Source organism: Sitophilus oryzae, unplaced genomic scaffold (genome assembly GCF_002938485.1).
Source record: "Sitophilus oryzae breed Bouriz unplaced genomic scaffold, Soryzae_2.0 scaffold_494_pilon_pilon, whole genome shotgun sequence".
In the NCBI taxonomy this organism is placed as follows: domain Eukaryota; kingdom Metazoa; phylum Arthropoda; class Insecta; order Coleoptera; family Curculionidae; genus Sitophilus; species Sitophilus oryzae.
In genome coordinates this window covers 2,509,014-2,531,418 of record NW_022147078.1, presented here as the reverse complement: position 1 = coordinate 2,531,418, position 22,405 = coordinate 2,509,014, and the positions used below count along the sequence as shown (strand labels likewise).

The 22,405-nt window shown below is 31.1% G+C and overlaps 3 protein-coding genes across 6 annotated transcripts; 2 read left to right on the top strand and 1 right to left on the bottom strand.

Annotated features, from left to right (window-relative positions):
* The first annotated feature begins 77 nt into the window (after positions 1–77).
* Positions 78–2,278, top strand: LOC115886626 (A-kinase anchor protein 10, mitochondrial). The gene is made up of 2 exons (XM_030905868.1): positions 78–260; positions 353–2,278. Exons 1-2 carry the CDS (start codon positions 236–238, stop codon positions 1,921–1,923), a joined length of 1,596 nt encoding a protein of 531 aa, XP_030761728.1. The 5' UTR covers positions 78–235; the 3' UTR covers positions 1,924–2,278.
* A 2,949-nt stretch (positions 2,279–5,227) lies between these two features.
* On the top strand, positions 5,228–13,303 carry LOC115886542. 4 transcript variants are annotated; one of them, XM_030905762.1, is made up of 8 exons: positions 5,228–5,631; positions 8,833–9,051; positions 9,579–9,823; positions 11,003–11,479; positions 11,565–11,834; positions 11,897–12,061; positions 12,114–12,276; positions 12,329–13,303. In XM_030905762.1, exons 1-8 carry the CDS (start codon positions 5,592–5,594, stop codon positions 12,364–12,366), a joined length of 1,617 nt encoding a protein of 538 aa, XP_030761622.1. In that variant the 5' UTR covers positions 5,228–5,591; the 3' UTR covers positions 12,367–13,303. The 4 variants fall into 4 exon arrangements, with proteins under 4 accessions (XP_030761622.1, XP_030761621.1, XP_030761623.1 ...); XM_030905761.1 differs by having other exon boundaries at positions 5,229–5,631; positions 12,114–13,303; XM_030905763.1 differs by having other exon boundaries at positions 5,230–5,631; positions 8,833–8,937; positions 12,114–13,303.
* A 7-nt stretch (positions 13,304–13,310) lies between these two features.
* LOC115886540 (integrator complex subunit 5) lies at positions 13,311–22,365 on the bottom strand. The gene is made up of 13 exons (XM_030905760.1): positions 22,016–22,365; positions 21,766–21,958; positions 21,588–21,713; positions 21,302–21,537; positions 21,109–21,244; positions 20,966–21,045; positions 20,758–20,905; positions 19,237–19,392; positions 17,491–17,997; positions 15,009–15,214; positions 14,666–14,953; positions 14,146–14,457; positions 13,311–13,838 (listed from the first exon to the last, which is right to left on the bottom strand). The coding sequence occupies exons 1-13, from the start codon at positions 22,241–22,243 to the stop codon at positions 13,614–13,616; spliced, it is 2,841 nt and encodes a 946-aa protein (XP_030761620.1). The 5' UTR covers positions 22,244–22,365; the 3' UTR covers positions 13,311–13,613.
* Between the last annotated feature and the right edge of the window lie 40 nt (positions 22,366–22,405).

Genomic DNA, 22,405 nt, shown 5'->3' with positions numbered 1-22,405 from the left:
AAGAAAAAGATACAAGCTTATCTGTGGTATGTTAGTACAGTAATCTATGGTCATTTGTTTAATTTGTTGCCAACTTCATAATTATTGACGTTATCAATTGTCAAATAATTTAGTAAAAAGAAAAATGTTATTCTAATTGAAAAAGTATTATAACAGTTGATTTTATTAAAAAATAGATTTATATATCCATAGAAATAAGTGTAAATCCAACAAACTACAATCTTTATCATGTACAATGCTAAAGTTTTGGAAGAAAACAGGTATTTAAAACTGTGCATAATTGGGCTATGTTGTCATTTTTAGAATACCTAATTATAATATTACGGTATATTTACGCACGATTTTTCTCTAGGTCACTGTTCCAACAACACCCAACGAACTCATAGCCAGGCTGAATATAATACACAACCGGATACAATTTCTAGAGCTGATTTTTTAACAAACGTACCCTTACCTTTGCTTGAAGATGAGGGGCTCTACGACATTGACGAATTCGAAGCAACGAGGGAGAGATCTAGACTGTCAAAGTCTTTGGACGATATTCTATCAGATAAAAGCGCACTCAGTTATTTTATACAGTACATGGACGTAAGAAATGCCTCATGTTACATCCTTTGTTACCTGGACATTGAAATTTTTAAGTCGGAGTTACAAACCAGCACAGATGAGTTAAAAAACCAGAACAATTCACCCCTTCCTAATGTTTCTGAGCATGACAGTCTCTCAGTGAGTACAGACTGTGATTCCTACACAGGAGACTCAAGTAGTTTATGTGAATGTGATTCCAAAACACTTTGTGATGTAAACAATGGCAATTGTGTTAAAATTAAGTTGAGCCAAGCCAGTGATAAGCTTACTGAACTTGCTCTAGTTATTTTTAAGAAATATATTGCTCTGGAATCCAAATTAAACATAGATTGTTCAGAGGAAATGCGAAAAGAGATAATGGAGAATATTTGTAGCTCAGAAAAGGTGTTTTCAGGACAGTGTTTCGATTCTGTTCAAGTTTATTTGTTTGATCTGATGAAAAACGAGTACTTTGGTGCTTTTGTAGAAAGCGATTTTTTCTCAAAGCATCAAATAGATGTTTTGACCAGTGGAAATGTAGTTTTAGATGATTTACTCTATAATGAAACCGCTCTCTTTTATTTTATGGAATTTTTGGAACAGGAGAACAAAAGTGGACTTTTAGAATTCTGGATAGCTGCTACGAATTTACAGCAACAGTTACACAACCAGAAGGAATTCTTTGATCCTGTTGAAGCTCAAAACGATGCTGTGGTTCTATATGACAAATACTTCTCTTTACAAGCTCATTGTCCTCTGGGGTTCAGTGACAAGGTCCGTTTTGCCGTAGAACAGAATATTTGCGGTGAGAACGGGTTAGTTATAGATTGCTACCATTTACCTTTAAAAATCGTTGAACAAGTTCTAGAAAAGAACTACCTAAAGCCTTTCCTAGCTTCCCAGTTGTTTTACAAATATCTTTCAGAGCTAATTAACACTGTACAGGCCTCGGGGTATGCGACAAGCCTAGAACACAAAAGGTACTCCCAATCTGATTGTAGTAGTGAGAAAAGCTTTAGTACCAGTACGTTTTTGGCACTGGAAATACCGTATGAAAAGAAAAAGCAGCCCAGTACTAATATGAGCATCGATACAAGGGAATTGTATGATCCAGATACACTGTGGAAACGAAAGAAATCTCATAGACTGTCCTTGGGTAGGGTAACAGACTTGGGGAAGTACGTGGCTGATATTGAGCCAGAACCTGATAACAAAACGTTTCAGTTGAAGAATATGGTGAAGAAATTCGTAAGTTTGGATGAGGAAGAGAGAAGGAAAGAGGAAATGGCCTGGCAAGTTGCTGAAATGATTGTTAAAGATATTACTAATGTTACTTTGAATGACAACAATGTATAGGAGAGATGAAGTGGTTTAAATGACTCTATTTGGGAACTTGTTTGTCTTTTTCTAGTACAAACAAATTTTGCACAAAAAAAATAAATAAAGATGTTTTTTAATGTTTGATTTAGTTACATGTAAGAGGCCATAAAGAAAACAGTTTTTTTTAAATTGCACTAGTCAAAAAAAGTATACGCCCCTATATATTTTGAAAAAATAAATTTTGCAAGTAAAATTAACAGAATCATTGTGACAAAGAGTACATCTGTATATATTGTATCTAACTTTATCTATATATTTTTCTATTATTAGAGTGTAGGTTATTTATAACTGTGTGATTATTTATAAAAATAAAACACAAAATACACTAATACATATTCTGTTTTTTTTCTACATTAGTAATACATAAATTAGATCCAAAAAATGCAAAGTTTTATTTAGTTTCTACTAAAGAACCTATTCAACAATTTCCTTTTAAATTGTTAGTATCAATATCAGACATATTTATTTCTGTAATAATTATAATAACTTGGCAATTGCAGGGCACCATAAACAATGCACTTAAGAACAAAATATTTTAATTAGTGGAATATATCATCATATCGTGCAATTGCCAAGTCATTTATAATTTTTACAGAAATAAAGATGTACAGGGTGGTCGAAATTGGTCTGTTTTGACAGAGAAAACCTGTTTCCTCGAAAAATCTTATCAAACACATGCAAATGCTTTAATTTGGATAGTTTAGTTTGTTTAGAAACTTTTTTACCTCTTGTGCTTTTTTGATAAAACTCACCGATTGGAAATTAAAAAATAAAATGTAAAGCATTACATGTTAGGACTAAAAACATTTTTAGATTAAGAATCTAGTGATAATAACGATAATAATAATCATCTAGAATCTAGATAATAACGTATTGCAGTAGAGTAATGTCAAATAAAATAATATTAGGAACATCCTAAAAAGTAACAGCGGCCGACTAGATTTTTTCCTAAAAAAATTACAGCAGCCCACTAGATTCTTTATCAGAAAATGTTTTTTGTCCTGACATGTAATGCTTTACATTTTATTTTTTAATTTCAAATCGGTGAGTTTTATCAAAAAATACAAGAGATAAAAAAGTTTCTAAACAAACTAAACTATCCAAATTAATTTTTTGCATGTGTTTTGATAAGATTTTTCTTTAAATTTCGTTAACAAGAATGATAGGGGTAGTTTATTTCGACCCCTTCCACTCATTTTAAAAAAGTGAAAAAATTACCAGAAACTGTGTTTTCATAACAGTAATGCTTCCATAAAATTTTATTAGTCTATCTCTTTTCGTTTTCAAGATAAAAAATAAAAACATTATTTTTCCGCCATCTTTGTACCGCAATATCTCCCTAATGGTTGACTTTTGACCCAACGTTTATGAAGCAAACTACCCTTTATTTTGAACAAGGAATCAGCCCCTGAAGTTTTTCGCATTTGTTTTGAAACACCTTGTATATAAGGGAAGAACCATTGGGACGACAGAAGGAATTGCAGAAGGCTACTAGGCAAGCTTTTGGACTTATTATACCAGTTCGCCTAATAAATCGTTGTAACTCTGTGCGCAAAAGATGTTAATTCTGTTTTCTTCAACAAGGAGATGCTCAATTTGAACATCTTTGATTTTTAAGAGAACTATATTCGTCACTCAAAAAATACGTTTTTTTAGGTTTGTTCTTTGTTTATTGTATCAATTTCAGTTGTAATTACTAATACTACTAATAATAGAATGTTAATTTACCTTTTCAAAAGTCTTTAATTACGCAGGTAAATAATAATAAAGAATATTAAATTGTGATAAAAAATAATTAGGCAAATAGGTCAACTCAAAATCAAAGCCCGCTTCGAAAGAAAGATAAAAACCCTAATATTTCTCTCATTCTTAGAAATAGATACACATAACTTTATATCGTTGGAAAGGGTTAAACGCCAGCATTTTTTTCAACTACGATTTCCATTTAAAAATTTATATTTCTTATTATTTCTGACAAAAAGAGCAAGCATAGAAAAAAAACTGACTACGCCACTGGATCGTGCTTAAAAAAGTGCCTTAAGAATGTTTTTACAGAATTTTATTATTCCGCGAAATAAAAAAGTTATGGGCAATTTTCAAAATGGTAAAAAATTCAAAAAGGCCCCGTATCTGTGTTGGCAGTGAAAATATCAACAGGCGGTTTACGCCATTGAACGTATCTCAGAAATTGAGCCCATGACATCTATGTCGGTTTCGCTCTATCTAGTCAGGAAATAGAGGGTTTCTCTGTTAAAACCTTTGAATAAGAAGACTAAGGAAGGAGAATATCAAAAATCTTAGGTACACCGCGATGGGCCTCAAATATGGCCGACTTAAATTCCGGTTTATCAGTGCCGTTCTAATTTTATTTAAAAAATGTAAAACTATGATGTAGGGTAGACGTGGGGTAGACTCAATAATTTGTTATTTTATTTTACGTTGTGAATAAATGTTGGTAGTTATTAAAATTGTTATAAAAATATATAATTCTAATAAAAATAGATAAGTTATAATAAGTATTTATTAACACAAACATCCGATACGCTACTGAAGCAGGTAAGTCAAATTAACGTATCAAAATTCTTTGATATCTGATCTTTGACAAGTAGTAAATAAAAGCTAAAATGCAAGAAAATATATAATTTAGTTAATTTAAGTGAATTTCATAAATGATCGGTTTACTACACGTATGTATATTATATAGTCACTTACTAGCGAAAAGTTGTTCCATTATTTCACTCGATTTTTGCAGAGATCTTCCGCACGCTACACAACCAACTATTTTAGAGTCTTTTTTGATAAATCGCGATAGTGTCACTGTTAATTTAAGTTCTGCCACAATTTCCATTTAGATTTACTACCTTTATACAACTATCAGTAGTAGAATCAATAATAAATAACATAAAATCAGCTCCTTAAAGACTGACAAATCCACAAAATTTCAAATCAAATTCAAATGTGTCAAATGAATCGTCAAACAGAACTGTCAAGGATCCCCACCCTAGAGTGCTTTTTCCGCCCACCATGCATGAATACATGGATAGCATTATGCTCCTTCCTTAGTCTTCTTATTCAAAGGTTAAAACAGACTAATTTCGTCCACCCTGTACACTCAGATTCAAACAAAAACGCAATGGAAATTTTTTTCACCAAGTTTTAAGTATTATAATTTTTTACTTTTAGTCCTATTTTCGTGAATTTTTTAATAAATCTATCAACTTAAATTCATAAACTCAGTTTTTTATAAACTTTAATTGAAGGGTTGTTTTTTACCCTAACTTTAAAACACCCTGTGCAATAATTTCGAGAGAGAATTTTCCTGAAGCATTATTTTTCTGTTAGTTTATAGAAAATTGTTGAATAGTTGCTTAAAGAGAGACTAAACAAAATAAACTGACTTGGTTTTACATGAGATTCATGGAAGAATTGCATTGCAAGACTTGGTATTTTTTTTGGATGGGATTTTGAGTTAAATGCAGCTTTTTCGTAGTCTTACATCAAAACGTCGCATTTTAAAAACGTCTATAAACGAACTGAGAAGTACTGGGATATTGGAGCTAATTTTAGAACTAACTTGTTATTACGTAAAGTAATAAAAATAGGTGGAAAGCCTCTAGCTAAGTTATGTTTACTGGCATTTGAAAATGTACTCCGGCGGCTGGGTGGTAGATCAAAATGAAGAGGGTGAGTTGACGCTTTTTTTTACCCTTTTTTACACTGTCAATTCATTGTTTACTTTATTTTTTGTCGTTCCAAATAATATGGCTTTTCTCCGAAGATTTTTCGTATCATTTAGTGAAAAATCTCTTAAGATTTTTAGGGTCTGTCTACACCTAAAGTTTTACCTGTCCATTCAAATCGTATCAAGTAAACCTTGTGTGTAGACATTTTTACATGTTTTGTGTAAAAGGTTTTTTGTGTTAGGTAGGATTTGTCATTTCCTCATTTCCTTTTTTCACCATAATATTCTTTGGCTGAAAAGTTTTTTGTCTGACTCGGTATCTCATAAGTATGTTACTCCATCCAAAGATAGTCTATTTCTATATTCTATAGGCATTTCTTCCTTTAGTAAAAGTATCTGGATCATATAACTCCCTTGTATCTATGTTCATATTTTTTTGTGTGCTGTTTTCTCTGCTCATAGGGTATCTCTAATGCCAAAAAAGTACCAGTAAAAAGTTTTTCTCACTACTACAGTCCTACCGTGAGTATACCTTTGTGTTCTAAACTTTTAGCACACCCTGAGACCTATACCACAGTTTAAAGAATATAAATATATCAGTTGACCCACTCTTCGCCTGCATCAAAATTCCTCCCGCCGGTCTTGTAGACTTGGGTTAGTCTACATCCGTTGCTCGACGTGTACACAGCGTTCCAAGTTTATTTTAGTTTTGTTTTCGGTCCGACGCATAGGGTGAACCAAAAATAGTGTTTTAGTTGTTTTGTTCGAATTGTGAATAAAATGTCTACTAGAAATATTTGTGCAGTGGATGGTTGTGAAAGTAGAATGACAGACAATATATCGTTCTTTAGGTGCCCAAAAGATTAAGGAAGGTATGTGTTTATATAGTATAGGATATTAAGTATATAATAATTAAAGTATTAGACATATTAAGTATAGTCTATAAAATGAATAACTTTGAATTTTGACCGTTATTTTTTACCAATATGGCAAATATAAAATCCCTCTGTCAAAAAAGTTACTGATATTCTTTAAATTGAGTACCTGAACGAATCAGATAGGTAACTCTTTTTACTTTCGTGAAATAGAAAAGGAAAATAAGAAAACAAGTGACAGTTCTTCAATACCTTCTTGCAAAAATCAACCCGAAATGTCATAATTGCCAAAAGTAAAATGTCATCAGCGTTTGACATTTCTAAATATCAAACCAATGCCGTCTCTAATAGAACAGCCACGGAGCGAGATTTATGACGTCACGCTAATTAGATACTAAGGATTAATAAATATGTTGTAAAATACATGGAAAACATAATTATTCCTCGTATTTTTGGTTTGTATTTTAAAAATGATATAGTTTACATGAAATATATATAATATACAGTTAATAAATACAATATATATACCTCTTTATAGTAATAAATACTTTGGCAAATAAATTATAAACCATACAAATGCAGCAAATGTTTTACAATATACAAATAATGAATAGGTACGTAAGATAATGGGTAAAATGTAAAATATATTTTAAATTTTGGTGTTTGAAAATCGATCTAATTTAACAAAAAACATTCAATATCTACTAATAGTGATGTATTATTATTTGCATTCACAAAATTTATATGTATATTTTGCAAGTATCAATGTTCGAAAAATTATATTTGCAAATAATACAATATCATAGAAAAAAGGCGTCAGCGATGGCTATAAAATAAAGATCGCTGTCATTTTATATGTAAAATTATTCTAAAATTTTTGATTTTCTTGGGATTTAGGTTAGGATGGAGTACGATTTCAGCCATAGTCAATGTAGATAGTTAGTGTTAAGAATAATAATTTTAAAAAATAAACAAAATATTAAAAATAAACAAAAACAATAAATAATAATGAATTAATATTATTAAAAAAGTTATTAACTGTATATTATGTATATTTCATGTAAACTATATCAGTTTTAATACGAACCTAAAAAATACGAGGGAAATTTTTTCCATGTATTTTATAACATATTTATTAATCCGTAGTATTTAACTAGCGTGACGTCATAAATCTCACTCCGGGGCTGTTCTATTAGAGACGGCATTGCGTCAGCATGGCCGCAAGTTGCTAACCTAATAAAATTAACACTAGAAAAGCGCGCGGGAACTGTCAAATTCAAAGTTATTCGTTTCACAGACTATATATTATAATTATGGAAACCTAACTATCAATAAATTGTTTTAAAAATATACATATAAATTAAGACACGATTTTACTCGAAATATGCACAAAATATTTACTTTTAACAATTAGTTCATTATTTTAGAGTAGTAGTAGATACTTTACTAATATGTTTTGGATTTTGCAGTATTTACCGGTTTGCAAAGTGCATATTAAATTATTTTTTAAGATATTTGCATTTTTTTAAATAGCATATTTTACTTTTTAGATGTTTGTATTTAACTTTAACTACCTACCTGGAAAGTCCAAATTTTATCGTCAGGTAAATAAAAATACGTGCATACAACTTGTTCTACTATTGACACGTTTTTCAGAGTTTTTACTAAATTTTATGTAACAGTAAATATAACAATTGACGAGCACATGGGAAACACGATGAGTATCCAGAAATGGGGGGGATAAATGTTCAGGTAACCGTTTTTTTTTTAATTCAAATTACACATGGACTTTTATATCCGAGTTTATATCGTTTCAAAAAAAGTACTTGGATACAACTTGTCTTGCCAATGTCAATTGTAGGATACCACAGATATGCTGTTAATCAATAAAACTAGTACTATATTTTTATTTTTCTACTTGCTACATTAAAATTCCTTAGTATTTTTAGTTGATCCCTCGTATACGGCCAGCGTTCTGACTGATAATAGCACTTCCGCTGCACCCGGTAAACGTACAAATTTTTTGTCACCTCGAAGGGTCACGGGCCGCCTTTAAAGTCAAAATAACAATAGAATTCCTTAGAGTGGACCAACTGGTATGTATTCTTTAAACTGTGCCTATACAGGGTGAGCCAACTATAGAGTAACGCTCTTTATCTTAGAGTATTACAAAAAACTGTTGTGTTAGTTTTAAGTCCTTATTAAAACGATATAAGTAAAAATAGGTGCTATAGAGTGTACAAAATAAATTTATGAATTTCCACTAAGAAAAAAATTTCTTAAAATTTCAAAACAATCATAAAAATGTTTCTTTTTAAACACTTTTAGCTGTTGTTCAATCGCAGAAGGCTAAAACCGACAGAAACCACTCTTTTAGCAAAAAACTCTGGTACGAATTGTACAGCTCTAAGCCCAGCTCTAGTGGTTGTCAAGGTATCGGAAACTCATCTGTGGTGTTTAAGTGTTTAGGTTCCCCCCGTAGATACAGGGGGGAATCCCATCATATATCTGTAGTTTTTCCAGAACCCAGTGCGAGTGGTAGTCAAGGTATCAAAAATCTCATCTGTGGTTTTTTCAGTTTTCTTGGTTCACCCCGTAGATACAGAGGGGAATACCATCATACATCTGTGGCGTTCCCAGAGAAAAAAGTCTGTGTTTTTGTTGTTGTCGTTGGTTGTTTTCTTAAATGCAGAGATATAGAGATATTCGCGGTTAGAAAAGATAATATTTAAATAATTTTTATTTTAGAAATACAACGAGCCATTAAACTTAAACAAATTAGAAGCTATCAACTCTGTTATTATTACTTATTGTTCTCCCCCTGTAGACCTACCTGTACTAACTCTATATCTCTGAATGCCAATACAATTCATGTCTGCCATAAGACTAGTATAAAGTCAGACCAATATTATTTGATATGACAATACATATTCTGTTGTTTACTGTTTAATCCCAGAGAAATAAGTATACATAGAGTTGTTTTTAGACCATCTCTACATTTACTTATCTTTCTGAGAGTAATATACTTAAACGAAAAAAAATATAAAATAAAGAGTTTATCCCATACATTCTAGCCAGGTTTATCGACATAGACGTAGATGAAAATTCGGAAAATCAAGAATATTCTTCTTGGAATGTATTGCCTGACTTATTGTTGGAAGAAATATTCTCCTACCTGTCAATCAGGGAAAGGTACTACGCCAGCTTAGTGTGTAGGAGTTGGTACAGAGCATTTCATCTACCTTACGTTTGGAAACAGTTTATTTTGGAAGACAGTACTCTTACAAGGAGCAAATTCAATTACTACCTTGGATGGCAGGTAGTTCTTTGATAATTTACTTATTTGTCATCAGAAAAAAATCTTTAAAATAGCTACAGGGTGGTCCATAAGTGCCAGAGGGTCCGATATCGTCGTTGTTGACGAAGATACGAAAAAAAAAGTTTTCCCATACAGGAAGTTAGCATAAAATTCTCCATATAGTATATTATTTTTATTTGAAGGACTACGCGGTGTTGCCATGCATTTTCTAATTTGGTTAAAAAAAACTGTATCGGAAAAATGGGTAAAACCTACAGTGAATTCAGTTTTATTAATACTTAGGTAGGTTTTTTAAACGTCAAAAAGATAACTGAATAAATCCTTGAAGGCAAACTCATTATTTTACACAAATTTTTTTGGGATACCTAAACAACACCCTATATATTATTCTCCTTTAAATGCAGAATTAAAAAACGAACATTTTTTGGATTTAAAGTGTTCCTAAGTTTTTAACGGTTTAGCAGATATTTACGGCATTATATTACATATGGCTCTTTCAATAATAAAATATAAGGCAAAAACATGAGGTGGCTTTTCATAAAAAATTACCGTTGAAAAAGAAAATTAAGAACACTTAAAATACAAAAAATGTTTATTTTTTAATTCCACATCTGAAAGAAATAATATACAGAAATAATATATATTTAAAAAAAAGATATAGCATAATAAATATTGCAATAGTGGTTACGCCATAAAAAATACTCTGTATAAGATAATGAGAGATTTCCTTCACGGATTTGTTCTGTTATTTTTGGTGTTTAAGAAAAAATATAGCCAAGTATTAATAAACTTAAATTCACTCCAGGTTTTTACCACTTTTCGGATATACCTTTTTAATCAAAGTTTTAGTAAATAAGAAATATCATGGCAACCCCGCACAGTACTTCAAACAAAAATAGTGTACTATATGCAGAATTTTATGCTGAATGCAAATCTGTACATTTTGAAAAAACTTACAACTTTACCATTACTTCTTTTTTGAAACTCCCTGTATACAACAAGTTATTTTTAGGATATGATCCTTTATAAACCATTCAACATTTATATAAAAAAAAATTTTGGCATATCTGTGTCAACAACGACGATTTTGAACTTTCTCGCACTAATGGACCATCTTGTATATAACTCCATATAATAGTAATAAAAATAATATTTTTTCTTTTATCCTGTATTATACAGTACGTCCTAGACCACCTGAGAACCTCCCTGTGCCTCTCCAGTATAGGCAAACACATAAAAACCCTAATAATCAAACCAATGTTCAGTTTTACCAACCTCTACGACTTTGTCAACATCCTATCTTGGTACACCGAGCAACAAGAACAAAAAGACAACATTGTACTGGGAATAGGTGGCAACGTGCGCCACCTCAAGTTCACGTTCCCTTGCAACATGACCACTGAAGAAGATGACGAAAGAATCAGGCTTTTTGGCACAGGCGGCAAACTATTGGCTGCACTGAAGAGACTGATGGGTAACTTGAAGAAAATGGAGTCACTAGAGTTGGTGGATTTGATGTTGGAACCTAACGAGGCTCAGTTTTTGTTGGACGAAGTATGTCAAATGTGTCAGATGAGTATGAAGAAACTGAGGCTGGTTAATACGACGAAAGTACCGTATCAGATACTTCATGTTGGTGTATTTTTGAACCTTTTTGTAAGTTTAGTTATAGAGCCATCATTTGATTTATTTATAAAAATAACAGAACAATAATAAAATAGACTATTCTAACCCTCTCTAGGAACTGCATATTAGTCCACAAAATATCGGCAACGACTTGGCAGAAATGCTGGGATTCACACACTTGAAACATCTACATCTAGTCCAGAACCGATACACCATAGATGAGGGTTTTATCAAGCCGGTATGTCAAAGGATTTGGAAGAAAGTCAGGACTACCAATCCACGACTCAACGTACATCTGGAGGTGGAAAGCAAGAAGTACAGATCTGTGGTATGGCAAGAAGGGGCACCTGTCAGGAGTATTGTTTATAATTCACCATTGATTGGGGTAAATTATATAGCTAAATATTTATAAAAAATATCATTTTGGGTAACTGAGTATAATTTTAGGTTAAAGCAGACATACTTCTCAACACAATAGACGTTTTTAGAGAAGATCTACGAATATATGGACATTTAAATGTACCAGAGTTTGAAGTTTCAAAACTGTTTGATTCTAGGAACGATGAAAGTTATTTTATGTTGGTCAGAACTTGTACTTATCTCTCAACCCTGGTAGGTGTAGTCTTTTATTAATTATACCAATAAAAAAATTATTTAATTTCAGATAATAACTGAAAGAATTTCAACATCGACAGTTCTACTGTTGGCGTATACAGGGCGAAATCTAAAATGGTTCCACGTAAGAGGCACCGACGTGATCGAGCAATGCGATTGGCCCAAAGGTGTCGAATGGACTGATGACTTCTACGCATGGCTTGAACTGAACAGTCAGTCCTACGAATCAGTAGAGAAAGAAATCTCACAAATCCTAGGTTACAGGTGGAAATTTTTGTCTGACGACGAGTTTCTCAACTTAGAGGTGGACCTACACGATTATTGAGAGTGGAAAATTGCCCTAAAGGTTCTCAAATACGTCGAAATTTTGACATATATATCGTCTGTATTTATTCTCATGTGAAATGACAATACAGGATGTATAATATTTCATTAATTTGACAAGCTTCGCATTGTTGAAGCATTTTAAAGGCTAAATTTAGTCCTTTATATAGAGAAATAACTAATAGTTTACTTAAAAAAGACATAAAACGCTTGAATATAAAAAAATGAACGGTAAATGTGTCTTTTAAGGCTATAAAATGATCTTGAAACCCAAAATGACTCTTCGGGTGTCTTCGGCAACGCGACATTGACAAATAATAACACTATAATTTGTAAATCTCACGGTAACGAAGACACCCGAATGGTACGATCATTTCACGAACCTAAAACACACGATTACCACAGGAATGATTACCTCCCTAAACGTCAAACATATATCAACAATACCTACTATAAATACAACGCGAGATAAACGATGTTGCTAAACTAATAACTCACTAAAAAACTGATTAAAAATTATGCAGTTAATAGTTATTTCAATTTTTTTGTCGTATAAACTTAACTACATAATTTGAATTTTAGATATTATTATTCTTTTTAACATTTCCTTAAAATAGGGCTACAATACTCTTCAAAACAAAGAGTTCTTAGACAGAATTGGCAACGCTGTATTGGATGTTTGCACGGAATAAAAATGTGAACAGAGTTCCTCTATGCTTGTATCAAGTCCTCTAATTATGAGAGAGTGTATAATAATGAACATTTTTGACAGTAAAACTGTCAAAAAAAAGAATGACGTACGGGGGTGTATTGAAATGGACTTTATCAAAGTATGATGAGACTGATATTAAGAAAGTTAATAATTATTAAATATAGTTATTATAATTATATTATTATTTTTATTTTTTACAATAAACGTGAATATTTACAAAAAAAAACGTATTTTATTTTTATTAAAAAATAAATATTATAAAAACAACTGTTTCCATTCATTGTGTGAACCTAACGTATTAACGAGGAAAAAAAATGGCGTCATAGTAGTCTTTTTCCAATAAATATCAGATTTTTGACAGGTGTCTCTATTAATTTTTATAAAATAACACATATAGAAGCCGACCTGACAAAAATTATCATCGATTCTCGTTTCAAAGGCCACTATGACACCGATTTTTTTTTCGACCGTAATAATAATTAACTGAATTTTTCAAATTAATAACAACAAACCTTATTCTTGTCTTGGTATATTGATGAACATCTGTGCGTAAATAGGACCCACAGATTCAATGTTTCTCTGCATGATGATTCTTAAGGTGTTGATGTACCTTTCCGGAGGTCTTGCAGTGATTGGATCTCTCCAGTGAATCCCGTTTTGATCACAGTTGAATAAAGCAGGTGAAGGTATGTGATCTCTCATGTAACACCAAATACAGTCCCTTAGTATATCCACTATCTGAAGAAAGATCCAAGATAAACATTTTTAACAACATAACCTCAAAAAAGCTTTGTTCAAATTAAAAATACTACTATACTTCTTGCCCTGATGTGATGATCATAATTTATGTTGGCTACAACATACACATACATACTTTGTATAAAAATAGTTATTAAATAAACAAGAAGAAATTATATAAAATAAACCTGAGGCAACAATAATGAATTATGTTAAAAATACGCATCTATGTGGTTCATAGTCTTATATAATATAAGGTTAAAAATTAAAAAACACCAAAATATTATGATTTTTGTGTAAATCTCACCTCGCAGCATCTTAAGGACGGCAGGACGTCCCTGACTGAACTCAGTGGCGGCGGCAAAAGCTGCCCTAACGCCATGACATCCAAAACTTTAACTGTCATTTCCGTCAACTCGTTGTAGTGCTTGTTTCCGTCAGTTTTGGCTTGATCTCCCATACTTTTCCATTGGTGGATTAGAGTAGCTGTCAGAGCTCTGATCAGCACCGAACAGTAGCACAGAGCTGGCCTGTTGACAGCCACAAAACTCAGAAGATCCCACAGGAGAGGTGTGTTGGTGAACATACGTTTTATAAAGAGATCCCTCTCGATGGTAACCTAAAATTTGGATTTTTCTTTATATGTGACTCGATATGTTGGCTACAGAACGACGACGAATTTTGGTATCTATGTGTTTTATGCTCTAAGGATTGTATAATTCGATTATAATGTAAAATTAAAAATAGCACATCTGAATAAAATATAACATTACAAAATATATACAGGGTGTGTTTTTTTGAATAAATAGTGAATATAATGTAAAAACCTTAGAAAATTCTTCCTCAGGCCATGGTAGACCATTATACATGACGTCCGGACTGACAAACTGAACCAGTAATAAAGAAAGAAGCGTCATACTGTCCAGCGAAATTTCAGAGTACTTATTCTCTTCCTGTAGGGCACAGCACGCTTTCAAAACGTTTATCAACTCAGTAGTGTTAAAAGCAATTACGTCTGCACTTATTGTGTCTTGATTTGTGGCTTTTCTTTTACCTTTTCCTATAATACCTCCATTAAAGACGGTAGAATGCTTGGTTAGGGGTATAGTCTTGTTCTAAAAGCAAATTTTGTGAATATAACTCTTCTATAGTTCTTCTCATGAGACTTACGATTTTTTTGTTTTGTTTTAGAAGCATTTTTTCATTGTCATCGTGCACCGAATGATTTTTCGCACCAAATAACACGTTGTCATTTTTAAATAAGGCCCTTTCAAGGAGTTCCCTAAGGGCCAAAACTTTAGCCACTTTTGAATAAATACACAACCTTTTCAGTATATTACAGGATTTTTTAAAACCCCTAAATTTCGTAGAAGTTCCTAAAAAAATATATTTTCACTTATTATGTAATAATAAACTATGTTGGCTACAGAGAATCGACTAAAGTTTGTGTGTCTAGGTGGTATAATATGGTCTTTTTTGTTAAATATAGAACTTTTTCCCTGGTTTTATTAGCGAAAGAAAATTAAATTGTATTATTTTGCCCTGAAGTGACGTAAAATTATAATCGTGTTGGTTACAAGTAAGTGTCTATGTGTTACATGGTCTAATGATTTCGTAATAAAACCGAGTTTATTTTCATTTTTTTCAAACCTAAAAATTCTATTGGTGTTTACAAAGCAACAATGAAAGTATGAATTCATATCTCAACAAAAAAAAATAATAATAAAAAACAAACAGTTAAAAAGAAATAAGCGTTGGATAAATGAAGAAAAATGTATTTCATTGTTTTTATTTGTTATTAAAAAATTAAATTACTTTGCCCTAAAGTGACGTAAAATAATGATTATGTTGGTTACAAGTACGAGACGATTACAGCAAGTGTCTATGTGTTAAATGGTCTATGGTATATATTTAAAAAGTGAGCTTATATTATTTTATTTTCTAAAAATTCTGTTGGTGTTTTATTAAACAAATAGCGCAACAATTGCAACAAAAAAATATAATTAAAATAAAAAAAAAACAATTTTGAAGAAATAGGGAACAGCAAAGTAAAAGAAAAAAAAATAAATAAAGAGAAAAATTAAACCTCTTTATCCTAAAGTGACGTAAAATTATAACTGTGTTGGTTACAGTACAACGATTACAGAAAGTGTCTATGTATTTTATGGTCTAAAGGTTTTTTTTTTATAAAAAGAGAACTTATACTGTATCATCGAAAAAAAAATGGAAAAAGAAAAAAAAAAAGAAAAAGAAAAAAAAATAAATAAAGAGAAAAAAGAGTGAAAATTAAATTTCTTTGCCCTAAAGTGACGTAAAATGATAACTGTGATGGTTACTGTACAACGATTATACCGTATGATCGAAAAAAAAAACGGCGTCCAGTTGGCTGGGAAATGAACATCGATGACATTTCCCATATAAATTTACATATAAAATGACAGCGATCTTCATTCCATAGCCATTGCTGACGCCGTTTTTTCTCGATCATACGCTAGAAAGTGTCTATGTATTTTATGGTCTAATGTTTTTTTTTATAAAAAACAGAACTTATACTGTGTCATCGAAAAAAAAATGGCTGGGGAATGATAATCGATGATAATTTTAGCGAGGTCAATCTCTAGATGTCATTTACTAAAAATTGACGGAAAACTTGTCAAAATTAACACCAATTATACGACTATATTGTATAATTAACGCTATTTATACAGGGTGTCCCAGAAATAAGTGCAATAAGGCGTGTTTCTGGGGTTGAACTATACTACCAGTTAAAATATCTGCACTTATTTCTGGGACACCCTGTATATTAAAAATAACGAAGAGTACGGCCCAAGTAATGACGTCTAGAGCTTGACTTAGCCAAAATTATTATCGATTGCTATTCCCAGCCGTCTTAGACGCCCCCTTTTTTTGAATCGTATGGTATTGTTTTTTTCTAAAAATTCTGTTGGTGTTTACAGTACGATTACAGTTAAGTGTCTATGTGCTACATGGTCTAATGTTTTTATAATAAAACAGCGCTCATTTTCATTTTCTTTTCTAAAAATTCTGTTAGTGTTTATAAACAAAGATTGCAACAATTAAAAAAACGTCGAACCTTTTTTTTCAGAGTATAAAGACTTCCATTAAACAGTTCATAAGAAAGAAGAGAAAAGGAAAAAAAAAAATAAAACAAAAAGAAAAAAAAGTAAAAGGCCCAAGTAATGACGTCTAGAGCTTGAACTACTCAAAATTACCATTGATTGTCATTCCCAGCCGTCTTTGACGCCGTTTTTTTTCGATCGTATGGTATTGTTTTTTTTTTCTAAAAATTCTGTTGGTGTTTACAGTACAACGATTACAGTTAAGTGTCTATGTGCTACATGGTCTAATGTTTTTATAATAAAACAGCGCTTATTTTCATTTTCTTTTCTAAAAATTCTGTTAGTGTTTATAAACAAAGATTGCAACAATTAAAAAAATGTCGAACCTTTTTTTCAGAGTATAAAGACTTCCATTAAACAGTTCATAAGAAAGAAGAGAAAAGGAAAAAAAAAAAAAAAAAAAAAAAAAAAAAAAAAAAAAAAAAAAAAAAAAAAAAAAAAAAAAAAAAAAAAAAAGAAAAAAAAAAAAAATAAAAGGAAAAAAAAATAAAAAAAAAACAGAAAAAACTTACCTTCATCCCTACAGCAGGCAAAAAAATAATTCACAGCAGACTGAGTCAAATTCAAAATCACCCTTATCGGCGGACTATACGACGAACCAACTGAAGGAATCTGCGTCTTATCCAGAATATCCGCCACGATATGCATGTGATGCACCTCGCTCGAGAACACCGACGTCAAATGAATAAAATTCTCTCTGATCGCCCTCGACACAATCCTGGCCTTCAAAATCGCAACCGTCTCGCTCTCTTCCCATTCCAGCAACATCAGCAAATTTTTCCACATCTGAGACAAGTCCAAAGTCTCCTCGTTCGACAGGGAAAATTGCTGAATGTGCCGGCTCAGAATCTGCTCCAAAACCACGGAGAAATGGCCCCCTTTTTCGCTGTACGGGGGCACGGTTTTGTCAACCAACTCGTTGCAGAGGATTTTAAAAACTAGGGCTAACTGTTCGGGGGTCGTGGCGAATTCCAGGAGAAATGTAACCGATCTGATCAGTATCGAAGGGTTGATATAACCTAAAAATATGTTTAAATAAATAAATAAATAAAAGCCTTCATTGTCAAAAAATGTTTCAATTTGTAGACAAAGGTAAACTAACAAACAAAGTAAAAAAAAAAACAAGGTACACAAACAAACAAACAAACAAAAGATAATACAAAACATTATACAAATAATATTGTCAGTCTTATTGTTAAAATAAACATTTATAAATGTTTACAATGTCAAAGAATAAAACAATTAAAATAATATTCAAAAATATTTAGCCAGTTTATAGCAAAATATCGATGACCTCTAAATAAATTAATTTCGATGTCATTAGTAAATATAGCAATATAGTCTGTGAAACGAATAACTCTGAATTTGACGGTTCCCGCGGGCTTTTCTAGTGTTAATTTTATTAGGTTAGCAACTTGCGGCCATGTTGTTGATTCTAAAATGTCAATATTCCATGGGTATAATATTGATAAATAAGTTCTAAATTACAAGAAAATGCATTTTCTACGGAAACTTGAAGAGATAGGTAAAAAAATGGTATAGTACAATTTGATAGACACTTAAATTGTGCATCTGGTTTTCATAAAATATACAGGGTGTTCCATTTAAATTAAACAAGTTATGGCCGTTTAAAGCTAGTAATTATTTAAAATAAAATTTTAGACACTCTGTATAAGGTAGTATAATTTTTATTATTGCAACACAATAATTGATCAATAAATAAACTTCAGTAAATATTTAGTATTAAAAACTTTGATACCCTTGGAGAAATGAAGCCTTAAAATTTTGACTCCAATTTCACAAAATTGAAAATATTTCAAAAACGGTAAGATTAAAGTGCGGTAAACCTTAATCAAATCTACCTTTATTTTAATCGTAGAAACTAAAAATGTAATAATATACAGGGTGTTCCATTTAAAAAAATACAACTTTGATATTTTTTATTTATTTGGGACACTCTATATCTTGTAAAAATATTTTTAAATTGTAGCTCTAATAGTCCTTCAACGAACCCAAAACTTATAATTTGTAAAAATCTAATCGTTTAGCTACAATACTCCGTGTCGTATGTGGTGAACAACCCTGTATATGTATAAGAACTGAGAAGGGTAGGTCAAATCTGTGTGTAGAATCGTTAGTTTCATAAAAAAAGGACTACACTTATGTAACAACCACATCTTTGTACATTTTTACTCATAAACGAGACACGCAAAAAAAACACACAAAAGTGAGACATCCTGTACAATAAGAGAAATTACCTAAACACAAAACGAGACGACTGGCGACCTCAGAAACAATCTTATTCTGGCTCAAAAGCATGTTGTTCAACTCCTGTATATCTTTAGAGCAGGAATTCAGGACTTCTACAGGGTGTCCGTTTCGTACAGACTCGTCAATTTCTTGAAGAATATTTTCTGAAAAAAACAACAATTATTGTAAAATAAGAGTTATATTTATTTTTACTTAAGAGTAACCAGGCTTTATTACTTAAAAATAATTAAATTGTATTATTTTGCCCTGAAGTGACGTGAAATTTTAATAATGTTGGTTACAGGATAGTAATTATAAAAAGGGTCTATGTGTCTTATGGTCTAACGTTTTCTATAATAAACGGAGGATATTTTTCGACTGTTTTCTAAAATTTTGTTGGTGTTTATAAACGAATATTACAAGAATTTTAAAGTATGTCGTAATCCTATCTCAACCAAAAAGAAAAAATAAATAAAATAAAAAACAGTTTAAAAGAAGAAATAAAAAAATAAGATAGAATAGAGATAATAAAATACAGATATGCCACTGAAACACCTTTTTTTTTAATTTACAATATCTCTGAGTCCTGATCTAATTTCATTCCAACTATATACATTGGTTTTTACCTAAGAGTTCTCTGATTTTATTAGTTAAAAAGAATTAAACTGTTTTATTATGCCCTGAAGTGACGTAAAATTATAATAGTGTTGGTGACAGGACCACGAATATAAGAACGGTCTATGTGTTTTATGGTCTAACGTTTTTATAATAAACAGAGGATATTTTTCGACTGTTTTCTAAAATTTTGTTGGTGTTTATAAACAAATATTACAAGAATTTTAAAGTATGTCGTAATCCTATCTCAACCAAAAAGAAAAAATAAATTAAATAAAAAACAGTTTAAAAGAAATAGGAAAAGAGCTAAAGAAAAGATAGAATAAAGAAAAAAAATACAGATATGCCACTGAAACACATTTTTTTTAATTCATAATAATCTCTGTGTCCTGACATGATTTCATTCCAAATATATACATTGTTTTTACCTAAGAGCTCTCTAGTTTTATTAGTTTAAAAAAATGAAAATTGTATTATTTTGCCCTGAAGTGACGTAAAATTTTAATAGTGTTGGTTACAAAATTTTAATTATAAAAAGGGTCTATGCGTTTTATGGTCTAACGTTTTTATAATAAACAGAGGGACATTTTCATTATTTTTTTTCTAAAAATTCTGTCGTCTTGTATTCTGTCCCTGTATAAAACTACGGAGTGAAAAAATATAAATTTCCGCCATTTATTACGTCAAAAAGGTTCAAACCAATATAATCAATAGATGTAAATCATTGACAAAAGATAAATATGTTGACTAGATAATTATTAAACTGATATCATAAATTTTAAAATGTTTTGTGCCAAAAGTTCAGCAGAAACTGTTTTTTTATAGAAACGTTTATAATTAAAAAAATAAAATGCTTATGTTATACATATTATAAATATTAAATCAAATAAAATTAGCGTTAAATTTATTTTTACCTAACAATTCCAAAGCTTTTTCCCTAATTTCTGTCTTGATAACGTCATTACAGCCTTTTAATTTAGTTAGTTGTGTACAATTAAGAATTAATCCTATAATTTGTACACCTTCAGTCTCACATCGAAGTATTAACGATATTATATGGTCCTAAAAGCATAATCCCTATAAATTACAAGTAAAACTACCAAAAAAAAAAATAAAGCAAACCTCTAATGCTTCAGGAGTTCCAAAATATTTTATCCATTCTTCAATAAAGTGGTATAACTTTCCAATAACATCCACTGTCACTGCATTTATACAAAATATCAATAGAAAACAATTTTATTTCACTATATTTTTAAAATACTTACACAAATTCTTTGTTTCACTACATATAGAAGTTAACAAAGTATTTGATAAATCTGTTAATTGTAAAATATACGGTACAGTAGCTTTTTTTTGTAATCTACTCAAATCAGAATCATCAAAAGTTTCTCTTAAACTCCACTAAAAAAAAACACATTCAAATATAACCTTACTAAAAATTCAAATTCAAATATTTACCTGAAAAAGTTCAACAATAGCTTCTCTGATGTCTTGGGCATGACTTCCAGCTAAATGCCCCAAAATTCCAACAACTGATCGAAGTTTTGGTGAATTTCTTACTTGATCAAATGATCGATTTTGTGAAAAATCCTTCAAACCCACTGATAAAACCCTTGTGATTACAGTATTGGGAAAACAGCTCCCGACGTGAGCCACAACCCAGTCAAAGTATGGGGAGTGTTTAACTGAAGTGTCTACAATATGTGTAACAAGTTTTCATGATCACTCAGTATATTTAACTTACCTAACAATGCACTAATACAAGATTCGGTGTCTGAATGTATTAAGCTTGATAAACACTTTGTATTTATATCGACCAAAGTTCTTGTAGCTCTGCAGGCCATCCATAGTTGTAGTGTCTCATTTAAACCTGAAAAAACTTGTTAAAAACACTACTTAATCAAGTATTTTAATGTAAGTACTTGAAGAAACATGAGCTCTTCCCGAATACTTAGTTGAAATTTCACCAAGAAGTTCCAAAGACCATGTACAGATAGTTGGGGCCCAAGCTATTGAATTTTCTGATATTAATGATACTAAAGTAAGGTGAATCTCTGAAATAACTAACTCATCAGTTTCAGGTAGATTTGGTAGTTTCCCGGTCTTGATTTCAGTCTAAGAAAAGCCATAATAACATAATAAAAAGTTTAAAAAAAGTGGTGTTACAAATACCTCTATTCCTTGTATATAATTGGCTGAAGCTGTATCAAATACTTTACAGAAATAATTAAAAACAGCTCCTCTACAAGCTGGTAGTTTTCTTAAGAGTAATAAAGCAGTTTTGGTTAGTTCTACTGTTTTGATTTTGCTGGATTTGGATGTTCCTGTTATAAATACGTTTAACTCGTTTAAAAGGTTTTGTTGCGGTAGATTACGCACTACCGCTGTTTGGGATAACATTTCTATTGCTGATATTATGAGAAAATGTTTATTAAACCATTTAAAAAGCACTAATAAATGAAAATTACTGAATTCGGTAAACAGAAAAAGTTTGGTTAAAGCAGACCACAGATAGATATTCTGTGGGCGGACTGTCAGAGAAATAGGAATGGCTAGCACGGA

Coding starts and splice junctions, on each gene's coding strand:
- LOC115886626 (XM_030905868.1), top strand. CDS start 236: ATGCTAAAGTTTTGGAAGAAAACAG. Junction 261..352: donor AAAGTTTTGGAAGAAAACAG/GTATTTAAAACT, acceptor ATTTTTCTCTAG/GTCACTGTTCCAACAACACC.
- LOC115886542 (XM_030905761.1), top strand. CDS start 5,592: ATGTACTCCGGCGGCTGGGTGGTAGATCAAAATGAAGAGG. Junction 11,480..11,564: donor GTGTATTTTTGAACCTTTTT/GTAAGTTTAGTT, acceptor AACCCTCTCTAG/GAACTGCATATTAGTCCACA. Junction 12,062..12,113: donor GTACTTATCTCTCAACCCTG/GTAGGTGTAGTC, acceptor ATTTAATTTCAG/ATAATAACTGAAAGAATTTC.
- LOC115886540 (XM_030905760.1), bottom strand. CDS start 22,243: ATGTTATCCCAAACAGCGGTAGTGCGTAATCTACCGCAACAAAACCTT. Junction 21,046..21,108: donor TAGTGAAACAAAGAATTTGT/GTAAGTATTTTA, acceptor GTATAAATGCAG/TGACAGTGGATGTTATTGGA. Junction 20,906..20,965: donor GAACTCCTGAAGCATTAGAG/GTTTGCTTTATT, acceptor TTATGCTTTTAG/GACCATATAATATCGTTAAT.